Consider the following 12,489-nt stretch of genomic DNA (forward strand, 5'->3'; position numbering starts at 1 on the left):
CACACTGAATCATGTTGCACTTAAGGTATACATTTTATAAGCTCTTTAATTTCTTGGGAATCGAACCCATGACCTTGGTGTTTTGGTGATGCCATGCTATGTTTCAATTATAACTATTACACTATGTTGAAAGATCTGATGAAAAGACGTCAAGGTACATTCTGTTGCTGTAAAACATACACAAATTCTTAGCGCTGCTACAACACAAACTCAAATGTGAGGCCCTCTACAAACTCAAAGCGGTCGGCTCATTAAACAGCCATTGAGGGAAACCACCTTGACTTTTATTGACCCTATAAATCCAATGAGAAGTGGATGAGAGGTCTCTGCCTCAGAGAGCGTTTAAAGACAAAGCCCGCTGGTCCTTTTGAGACAATACACTTCCTGATTAACTATTAACAGCTTCGCCACTGATAACTTAATTAGGGGCCAATGATGGGGCTTCGGTAAGAGCCTGGGCCCTTTCATTTGTCTCGACTTGATGGACAGGCACTCATTGGCTGGAAGTGGATTGTGTGTGTGTGTGCCTCTATTGAAGGGTTTGTAATGGTAGCAAACATAAAATGAACACTCAACCAAGCACCGAATTATACCGCATGTTTGAAATATTTATAGAAACTGAAAATAAATGCACAATAATTAATAAAAGTTGAATCGAAGAAAGTTTAACCTCAAGAAAAAAAAATTATAATTTTTTTTTTATTATTTTTAAAATGCCACCGGGTTTTTACCTTAACACCCAAACACTTAGTGGCCCTTTACAAATAATTTGTGACAAAAATTAAATAAATATAAATATTCTGGACCCTACACACAACAAAAAAACCTTTCAAAGAGAGACAATATAATATAATCCTTTTGGACATTTTACTAACAAACTAATTTGTAGGTTTTAACAGTTTTAATTTTACAACAAAAGCAGTCGTAAGGGTCGACGGTTCTAGAAGTCTTCCATTGGTTTGTTAGGATAGGACGATATTTGGCAGAGATACGACTAGTTGAAAATCTGGAATCTGAGGGTGCACAAAATAAAAATAGGGAGAAAATAGTCTTTAGTAGTAGTCTAAAGCAATACATATTACTGATAAAAAACTTAATTTTGATATATTTACGATACAAAAGGTACAGAATATCTTCATGGAACATGATCTTTACTTAATATCCTAATGATTTTTGACATACAAAAACGGATCATTCTGACCTGTATTATTGGCTATAGCTACATGTGATACTTATGGCTTGTTTTGTGACTCAGGGACACATATATTGGCCTGGGCACAGTTCCTCAAGAGAATGCATGCAAACGATGTCTGATCAGACCTGTCTGAGTAATACATAATTCCCAGTTACAATAAGCTACACGATTTTAGTGTATTTATAAGACTACGGAAAAGCTTTTGATGATATTCTGAGAAGAGGTGTAACACGCCTGGTTTAAAATCAATAGTTTCAACATTTCAAATTGACACTCAATAGCTCAGGAAGATAAACAGGAACTAGTGAAGCACAGCTAACGTGGACATCGATTCATAATCATGACCTCCTAATATGTGCAGTGGTTTGAGAGGCATGGGGGGAGGAAAATTATATTAGCAATTAAAGAGTCATTTTAGCACCTACACTGCTCTCCACCTGGAATTATTAGAACATAAATGTTGTTCTTGCAAGAGAAAAGCACGAGCGAATACACCGAAGAGATCGTTATTAAAGGAAACAAACCAGAGAACAATTTTCTAGTGACATCATTCGTGTGAACTTACTTCAATCGTGAACTGCTTTCTCTTGAGTTTGAAGGCCAGGTCCTTCGTGTCGGGCACCTCACAAGACAAACAGTTCAGACGGGGCAACTGACGAACATGCAGGAGACCTGAACAAACACAGAAGAATCATGTGAGAAAGGCCTTGGATGGGATATATTGTTCATTAAAAAGTTTTTTACGTTTTGGAATAATAACTTCGGAATCTCTTCTGCTCATGAATCAAGCTGATTGAAAATACATAAAAATTGTGAAATATTATTACAATTCCAAAAAAAACGTTCCTTGTTTGAATGCATTTTAAAATGTAATTTATTTCTGTGATGAAAGGCAGAATTTTCAGCGGCATTGCTCCAGTGATCCTTCAAAAATTCTAATATGCTGCTCTTGAAACATCTCAGACATGCTGCTTAATATTTTTGTTATATATGCAAACCAGGTCCACAAAATTGAGTTATCTTAATTGTCAATTTTTTTTTAAAATCGTGATTTATACATCATCTGTAAGCTGAATAAATACGCTTTGATATTGATATTTTGATACTGAAAATATTTGGCCAAGATACAACTATTTAAAAATCTGAAATCTAAGGGTGCAATAAAATTTAAATACTGAGAAAATCTCCTTTAAAGTTACCTAAATGAAATCGTTTGCAATGCATATTACCAAACGAAAACAAAGTTTTGATGTATTTACGGTAAGAAATGTACAAAATATCTTAATGGAACCTGATCTTTACTTAATATCCTAATGATTTTTGGCATAATAAGAAAAATGTATAATTTTGAATGTTTTTGGCTATTGCTACAAATATGCCTCTGTAACTTTACACTGATTTTGTGGTGGCAAATGAAGGCATTTTTTAAATAGAAATCTATTGTAACACTATAAATGCCACTCATAGCCGATTAAAGTTTGAATTTCTTTCAAAAAAACCACAAAAGTCGTGAGCAGCAGCTTTCTGTAGGTGCGCGTTTCGCATTAGGTGCAGCTTGTGTGCATTAGGTGCAAAACCCAAACGACGTTTCTGACCGCATTCACAATACCACGCAGGCAAATAAACATTTAACAGCAAATATTTCACCAGGTTTGCAAACGCGTTTAAACAGACGCTGGTTTTACCGTGGGCACATGCAGCTATCACCTTTCACACTGGCCACTATAGCATTGTATCAACCATTATTTTATTAGCTGCACCAATGGGCAGAAACCAAAACATACGAGAGAAGAAGTGCAGCGGAGGGAGGAGAGAAATAGGTTGGTGGGAGGGAGAGAAAGCAAGAGAGGTGAGTGGAGGATGGGGGTAAAACAAGGTCAGTCGGCACAGGGGCATGTCGGGAAGAGAGAAAGCTTTTTCGCCCTCTATCTCTCTTTAATTCCTAGCCCAATTTTTTTTCCTCTCTCATTTATGCAGCCAGTAGAAATATGACATTAAAAGGAAGCGCGGAAGACTAGGATGAGAGGATGGAAAGAGCATGTGTGTGTGTGTGTGTGTAAAGGCCCGCTTGTAAAGGGACCCGTGCGCTAGGTTGATTCTGCTCGAGTTGATTCGCTGTGACAGGACTCCCAACATGCTTTGTGCAGCGGACGCACCACAGAAAAGAAAGAGCGGCCTCGTGTACGTCTTCATATTCACTATTGTCTGTAAGACCTTATGGCAAAGCATTAATTTGTGAAACAAGGTAAAAATCAATACCACGAGCTAACAGTTATTCTCTGTGCATTGTTTTCACACACACAAAAAAAAGTAAGGATTCATACGTTCCCGAGATGTGCCCGTGATTTGGAAAGCACTGCATTATATTTTTAGGCATCTTATCTATTTACGAACATCATTTCATGCATTTCATACAGCTGAGATCACATTAATGTCTTATCGTTAACAACTGACATAACTTCTTATTTCTTTGCACACCATTCACATCTAAATGAATGCATTAGCATCTTATTGGTTTGAAAATTTTACTAAAATCTCAAACTACCTCAAATATGCCAATTAGTGAAATTTAAATGCCTCATTTGTTCATAAACAGCTGTGAAAAAGCTCTGAATGTTATTCATGTTGTACACACAGAAAATGTTTTAGTAAATGTGTTGAAAAATACATTGAAATAATTAGAACTAACTAAAACTAAATAATAACATGACCTTTTTAATGATATGAATAAGACTGACACATGTAACTGCGGCATAAAGCTGCAAAAAAGCTTTAAAATACACATTTTAAATACACACACACAAATGAATAAACGAGTAAATGAATAAATACATAAATAAATGAAAAAAAATGAAATTGAAATCATTAGCATCTAATTTGTCAAACACCCGATGACCTTCTAAATAAATTCCTTTAACATTAATTAAAATTAGACAATAGGAAATATTAAAACAACAAATGTATAAAATAAAGGGTTAATTTAAAGTGACATGAACACAAATAGCATTATAAAATGACAAATATTACAATAACAACTCAATAAAATTACATTATAATTAAATAGAAAAATAAATCAAACTAATTAGATAAATTATGAATTGATAAAAATCATAAATAAATAAGTTTAAACATCTGAGGTCATTAGTGTTTGTAAACCACACCCACTTTTGGCCATTACGCACACACGGAGCAAATGAGTGCAAGAAAGAAACGGGGCAGGGGGCGGAAACGAGGAGAGAGAACTGTAAACAAACTGACCTTTACAGAAAGACGGACACAAAAGAGATGAAAAGATAAAGCATGCAACGTGAAGAGATGAAGATAAGGAAGAATAGATGACAGAATGAGAGGAAAAAGGCACGGAACGGAAAGAGCGTGAGCCCCAAAGATCTTCCTCATCTGCAGTCTGGCCGCAGAGAGGTTTTAGCCAGTATGAAAATATTGATTCTGCAACTCTGCGGCCCCTGAGGGCTGTGCTGGGTGCTTGTGATGGGGCGGGGGGGATCTGTGTGTGTGTGTGTGTGTGTGTGTGTGTGTGTGTGTGTGTGTGTGTGTTTGCCGTGGCAGCTGAATCTCCCCCTGGCCTGTCTGCCAAGGAGCACGTCTGATTGAACACGGCCACACTAACACGAGCTGACAGCTAGAGAGAGGTCCACCCTGCCTGCCCCTCTCTACTAATGCACTTTACTGAGCCTGTGTGTGTGTGTGTGTGTGTGTGTGTGAGAGAGAGAGAGAGAGAGAGAGAGTCATAAAGATAGGATGATTCAAAAGGCATAAGATGAGGGACCAATGAAACATCTTTTGAAAATACATTTTCTGAAGAAAATGTGAGCAGTGTTTGTCTGTGTAAAATGCTCTGCCATGATTCCAGACTGTTGTGGATGGCTGCAAGGGTGTCGCTATGCTAAATTATTTATTTTATCAGTTATTGTTTTTAGTAACTTTTTGATTTTTTTCGTCAATTTTTATTTATTTTGTATATATTCAGTTTTTTATGTTGGATTTAGCTTTAGCAATTTTGTTATATGCCTTTGACCTTTTTATTAGGATCTTTTTAGCATCAGCTTTACTAATATTTAGTTTTCATTTTAGTAATTTTTTAAATTTTATTTCTAAGTTGTTTTTTTTTTAAGTTTGTGTACATGCTTAAATTCACCTAATATTTATGTTCTTTTTATATAATACATTATATTTCTTTTTAGCATCATTTCAAATAACAAATTTAGCTTTAGTTAACAAAAAAAAAGCACTGGCATTTTAGTATCATTGATATGATGGTTTTTGTTAATATCTGGAATTAGATTTTTGTCAGCATTTTCTGTTTTGACTTTAAATTCATTAAAGTGTTTAGTAATTTTGTTGTGCGTTTTTATATATATTAGCTTTTATTTAAAACTTCGATATAGTAATTATTATATTTTATTCTAGTATATAGAATATATCAGGTTTTTTTTTATATCCGTTCCATGGCCCAACACAGGTGTGTCAAAAAATAAAAATAAATACAATTCTTAATTATGAATGAAATATTACATGGAGCAGAATGAGTTGGCAGCAAAAGTTTAATATGTATTTTTGCTAGTGTGTTTGAACTCTAGCACGTGTGTTTCTTCTCACCGTGATAGTCTTTGTAAAGTGGGTTGGTTTCGTTCTCCGAGCCTCTGAACGACTCCAGAGCGATGGCTGTGTCACTCAGTCTGATTATTCGTCCCGTTACGGCTCTGTTCTGAGAGAGTGAGACAGGAAGAGAGAGTAGGAATGGATGAGAGAGGCAGGAAGTACATAGGAGGACTGTACAAGTAATTGCAGGAACATCTAGAGCAATGCTGAGAGCGTTTCCTTCGAATTAACCCCCTCCTGACGAGAAGGGGTTGCACTGCTTTTGCTGTGAGAACAGAATTAGGTCATCATCATCATCATCATCATCTCAAATTCCAGACGCTGAATAACATCACAAGCTTATATTTTACAAACACCTTTCTCTTCACAGGATCGTTTGCGTTTGTGGCACTCATATCCATTGAGGTATATTCAAAAAGTTTGGCGACGGGAAAAAAAAAGTGCTCTTTTGACTGAATAAGCAAGTAACCAAACACCTAGCGATCAATGCAATGCTCAATGCATTTTGGATAAGCTCCAAACAGGTTTCATTAGATTATCTATGGTTGAGATATCAGCTGTACTACATAAAGGCACCTCCGTAAACTGCCGCCTTTGGTTGCGTCGTGTAACATTAAATCCATCAGATCGGAGCAGGACATACGTTTGCTGCTCAAACACATGCTCTCCAAATCTGTCCGTCTCTCTTTCTCCGATCGCCCCGACTCACGCAGTGTCGCCACACGGCACACATCCGGACGAACGTAAGCACAAAGCCACATCAACTCAGAGAAAGACCCAAAGAGTCAGAGAAAAGACGTCTCGCCCGTTAATATAAAAATATCCGGTTTTAAGAAAGGTGAAGCATTTGAAGTTTACATTTCACACTTCGAAACGGCATGTTTTGGTCCGACGGTTATGGTTAAGAAGAAACATCTGGAGTCACCCTGCAAGACTGCTTAAAATGCGGTCGAATTACGGTAATCAGAAATAAAAGTTTGGGCGAAAATATTTAATAGACACATAATGGACTTGGAAAGCAAGTGGTGAAAACCCGTGGCCTTGACCTTACTGATATGAAGCTCGTGCAAAACTAAACACAAATCAGCAACAGCAAAGAGACACATACAGATGAGAAAATAAACCAGTTTGAAGTATTAAACGGCAAAAATGCACAAACACACATTAAAATCTGTTTAGAGCGCCTCCTTCTGGCAAAAACACATACGGAGTCTCTTCGAAAAAGAGGGAGCGCTCCAAAGAAAGACAGGAAGATAAGGCCGTTGTGAAAAATTAATCTCTACGCCACTCGTGAATATTTCATACGCTCCCTCTCTGTAGCAGCTGACGAGGCCTAATGCAGTTTTCATGCATCCGTGTCCTTTCTTTTTTTCTTTTCTCCTTTCTCTTTTCCTCCCTTCCTCTCATCTACGGCGGACTTTGAGAGCATGCGTGTTAGTGCATGCAGCGGTGACCCTTTTCCCAAATCTAGCATAAAAAATTTAACCCAAGCGACCGCGTTAGAGACAGTCTCTGTTAACTCAACAGAATCACACCAATGCAAGTAAACAAAACAACACTGAGACGGTTAAGCCAGCATATCGAAGGCTCAAGTTCAGGATGGTGTTTAATAAAAATAAATATATATATATATATATATATATATATATATATATATATATATATATATATATATATATATATATATATATATATATATAAATAATGCATATGCCAAGTAAAATGAATAATATACATTTCCCAATGGAAAATCATGTCAAGGTCATTTAAATGTAAATATAGATACATTTCAAGAAATGCATCAAGAAATTACTTATGTATCATGCAGTTCATTATTACATTTAATTTAGCTTTAAAAGAGAAATAAATAGATATATGAATTAATTAATATTTGAAAATGTTTTATTAAAGAGCATTTTATTTTTAGTATTTTAAACAAGGGCTTAATTTAATAATACACAAGTAGATCAAGTTTTTGAATATATATTCATATATATATATATATATATATTTACAAACATTGCTACTCAGTTTAATATATTTTTAATTACACTATCTATCTATCTATCTATCTATCTATCTATCTATCTATCTATCTATCTATCTATCTATCTATCTCTTTGTTTTCAGCCAGTTTGGAAACAGATTAAATGCAGTCTTATGAACTGAAAGACCCATCAGAAACGCTAACTTCAGCTATGATAACTGTTCAGCTCTTCGCTAAACTTCCTTCCAGTCTCTGAAGCTGTCATTCTTCAGACTGATAAAGCAGGTCTCCAGGGTCCTGACCCGACAGCGGCTGTACCTGTGTGCGTGGTAGTGGACTATGGCTATTTGAGCAGAGATTGATTAAAGTTTCAGATGGACTGTGGCTTTAATCTAGTCAGAGGAGGCTTTCAATGCCCGGCCCTTTCCTGTCGTCATTAAAAATACATGACAGGACTTTTCATTACAAGTCACATCTTATGGACTTCAGATGAGGTACTAATGCAAATAATGGAAGATTAACACAACAGCTGTAAAGCTTGGCCCCAAATCTAAAATCTCGATCCCTCAGACAGTATGCTATAATGTTACTGTACATTAAAAAAACATTTCTTCCCACTCTAAACCTCTAGAAGCAGATGTACAATATTTATACAAAGGTTTTTGAAGTTTACACTGAAGTGAAATTTTCATCACAAACAACTTTTTAAAACTACAAAATAAGAATCCTGAATAATAAAGGTTTTAAATTACTGAATAGCCAAAGGCTAAATTGTATTTTTAAAAGTTAAATCATAATTATATTAAAAGACATTGCAAAAATGATAGTTTACTGCAATTATATAATTCTCCAAAAATATACACTATATTCTATCTATCTATCTATCTATCTATATATATATATATATATATATATATATATATATATATATATATATATATATATATATATATATATATATATATTCATCATTTCATTCTTCATTGTATATATTCAAAAGTAAAAAAACTTATATAAAATATAAAATAATGTGAAATATTTAAATTAACCTTTTTAATGTGTAATATATTATGAAATTAATTCACCTGTTCACTCTAGTCTTTGGTGTCACATGATTCTTCATTCTAATATGCTGATTTTCTTGAAATATTTGGTACCATAAGAAATTTATTTACAGTCACTTTTGACCAACTTAATGCATTCTTGCTGAATAAAAGTTTTATTTTTCAAAAAGAGACCAAAAAAAGGTGTCACTTTCTATTATGTTGCCTTAACTACCATGTACGTTCAAGAAATAAGTACAATATACTTATTGTGGTCATATTGCATTGCGCAATATTTTTGCTGCTACTGAGGTGGGATACGGGAAAGGTTAGGGACAGGTTTGGTGGTATTGGTAGTTTTAAGAGTGGGCTAAAATGTAAAAAAGCGTGTTAAAAATATAAGGACAATGTAAAAATATGCAAGTACACTAAGTGCATAGTACTAATTGATTAATTCAAATGTAATTACACAGTAGTTAAGGCCACCTAATAAAATGGGACCAGCGGAAAAAAAATCCTACTGAAACCAAATGGTAGCTTGTATCTATATTAGACAACAAAATCTGTTTGTGACTAGGTTACCTCACCACCTCAAAACATACTGTACTTACTGATATGTTTACTAGTTTACGTCACAACCAATCCACAAAACCACTTTTAAACCAACTCCATCACCTCCACCGCAGAAAACCGCTGTGTGCCCCCCAGCCTCCCTGAGAGGGGTTTTAGCACTTTGTCTCAAAACGGACAAAGAAGAGTGAGATCTTGTCTTGTGAAGCGCTCTTAGAGCACAGCGGCTGCGGCTTGACTCTCGTTGGCTAATGGAGGCACAAAGAAAAGGGCCTCTCAGGAACCGAGAGACGCTGAAAGAGAGAAGCGCCCAGAAAGACTCGAGACTGACCATTGGCTGGCTGAATGCAAAGTTGAGGGCCTCAGACAAAGAATGTGGGTTCACGCGCCAATGAAGATGCTCCTCTGAAGGCCAAACATACATGTACTCAAACAGATACACACACAGGCCCCCTGAACCCCAGCCAAGCGGAACCTCATTCACACAACGGAGGGGGGTCGACTCTTTGACTCCGACTCATGGGGCGGTTATGGTGTGCCAGGGTCGACAAACTTATGGTGACCTCAATGCTGATCCATGTGACTGACAGTCAAGTTCAAAAAAAATATCTAAAAAGGCTGTTCTGTGGGATTAGTTCTGGAAGTCAATGGTGGAGAAGTCTAGTTTGCATGATGATGCTTCAAAAACTCAACGCTCAGAATGATATCAAAAACAAAACTACAGCAAAAACCTTTTCTGAAGAGTGTCTTTGCAAGACCTTTTGACCTTAATAGTGTTACAAGAACAGCCCTAAGTCTCTTAATGTCCTTGTCACTCGGTATTGTGTGCTCTTCCTTCAATATAAGTCTATAGAATTTTCAAGGTTGGATCATAAAAATGTAGCAAAAAATGTCCTTAACAAGCAGCATGATTGCATTATTTGCATACCCAGTTTAATACTACAGTATGAGGAAAAAAACAAACGAGCAATACAGTAGCTGAAGAAAAACGAATAAATGCAAGGCAACCAATTACAGTTTAATACACAAATATTACATGAGGTAATCACAGACAAACAACAAATACAACAATAGAATGATAGAACGATAGTTGGAACGACAGAACGATAGACAGAACAATAGCTAGATAGAATGATACCTAGATAGATAGATAGAACGACAGAATGATAGATAGATAGCTAGAATGATACCTAGATAGATAGAACGACAGAGGAATAGAATTAGAAGACCTAGAAGACAGAACAATAGAATTACAGAATGATAGATGAATGACATAACGATAGAATGATAGACAGAACAACAGAACAATAGACAGAACAGCAAAAAAAAATTATATTAGCATTTAGTGGTGATTCCAGTCTAAACATCATATGAAAAAAGACTGAAACGAGCACACTGAGAAACTATGTGATTAATCATACCTGTATGAGGTGGGAGGGTACAGTCACCATAGCGACCGAGAGTGAAGTTCGCAACAGGCCTCGGAGGGCGTAGAGAAATGTGGTGAGGGCGTGGCAGTGGGCGGGGTTATCTTTACAGCACACATCATCCCCCCAGAGAACTGACCCCAGAGAATGAAGACCCAGCCGCAGGACGTTACGAACCTTAGACTACAGAAGTCCAAAAGAAAAGACAAACACACAAAAAAAAATTCAATTTCAAACACATTTTCAATTTCAAATGCATTTTTTTCCACAACAAGCTGGACATTTACAATTCAAGTGAACAAATTCACATTTTATTCATTAAAGCAATGCAGAGTAAACTTTGTGTTCAAAAATGGCATGCATGAATATCTTAACAGTAGTCTAAGGTTCGCAAATTAATAGAGAAAATATAAAAAAATTAAAAACCTGTGGTGACCCTTATTTACAGAAACATATCAAATGATACTTACATTTTCCCTACTGTGTTTATAACAAGCAATTCTGCATCGAAATAAGACTTTTGTAAAACAAGTGAAACATTGTATGACTTGAAACAGTAGTGTTCGGAACACAGCAAAACATAGTCTTAAAGTTTTAGGTAAGCTCGTATCTGTATAAAATGCTACACTAGAACCACATTAATCTTTTTTATTGCCATTATACTCGGCACTTTTCTGTCCGCTGTGCATTAAAATCATAACATACATTTACCAACCCAACTATGAATAGAATAAAAGTGGAATGAATTAAACATGATTTAAATGCAAGAAAGACAACCAATCACAAAGAAAAACCTTTATGTGTTTATAAACGTTTTGGACTGTTTTCGCTCGTAAGTGCATGTGCATATTTCTCACCCGATTCAGACAAGTTGGATTTTTTCACTGAAGAAAGCAATAGTATGTTACAATGCGTATACGTTTCAAGCAAAAAAAAAAAGCTTGACACTTCACAATATATTAATTAATGGACTGGATTTCTTGTGAATTATTGTGATGTTTCTTCAGCTGTTTGGACTCTCATTCTGACGGCACCCATTCACTGGAGAGCAAGTGATGTAACGCTAAATTCTCCAAATCTGTTCTGATTAAGAAACTCGTCTATATCTTGTATGCCCAGACGGTGAGTAAATGTCAAGGTAATTGTAATTTTAGGTGAACTATTCCTTTAAATCTGTGTGTGGCGTCCTAAAAGCACACTTAAAATCACAAACAAATATCGCTCAAGCAATTTACTCAATCAATCAATTAGAGGCTCTCAACAGGGAATGATTAGCCATTGTACAATTTCACATTTATACTCCCTCCACAATGAGAGAGAGAATGGTGAAAAGCAAACAAAACAGTGCCCAAATAGTATGTCATACATAAGTGTGCAATGACTTGTGTAACTAAGTCAGTAGCGGAATCCTGTCTGTAGTGAAAAGACTTTTGTCTGTTGGAGTGAGGGTCATGTACCTCTCAAACAACTTGAATCAATGAAACGAACGGCCCAGCCAAGACCACTCAACAGCACGGTCAAACGGAACGCGGTGGTCAAAAGTGATTGGACGACAACTTCCAATCAGGACAGTTGCCTGACATGACTACAATGTGGCTGTCAACCTAAGAGCCAAAATGTCTGCTTCCAACAAGTGCCAGGAAATTC

General features: G+C 36.0%; 1 protein-coding gene across 2 annotated transcripts in view; it reads right to left on the reverse strand.

Moving 5' to 3' along the window:
* The window catches only part of elp4 (elongator acetyltransferase complex subunit 4), a 55,518-nt gene that overhangs the window by 25,396 nt on the left and 17,633 nt on the right, over nt 1-12,489 (reverse strand). For both annotated transcript variants that reach the window (XM_043243121.1, XM_043243122.1), the window contains 3 exons: nt 10,837-11,025; nt 5,813-5,921; nt 1,761-1,867 (listed from right to left, as the gene is read on the reverse strand). In XM_043243121.1, coding sequence (XP_043099056.1) covers nt 1,761-1,867; nt 5,813-5,921; nt 10,837-11,025 — 405 coding nt within the window. The remainder of the gene's footprint in view (nt 1-1,760; nt 1,868-5,812; nt 5,922-10,836; nt 11,026-12,489) is intronic.

This window comes from Puntigrus tetrazona, chromosome 7, assembly GCF_018831695.1.
Source record: "Puntigrus tetrazona isolate hp1 chromosome 7, ASM1883169v1, whole genome shotgun sequence".
Lineage (NCBI taxonomy): Eukaryota > Metazoa > Chordata > Actinopteri > Cypriniformes > Cyprinidae > Puntigrus > Puntigrus tetrazona.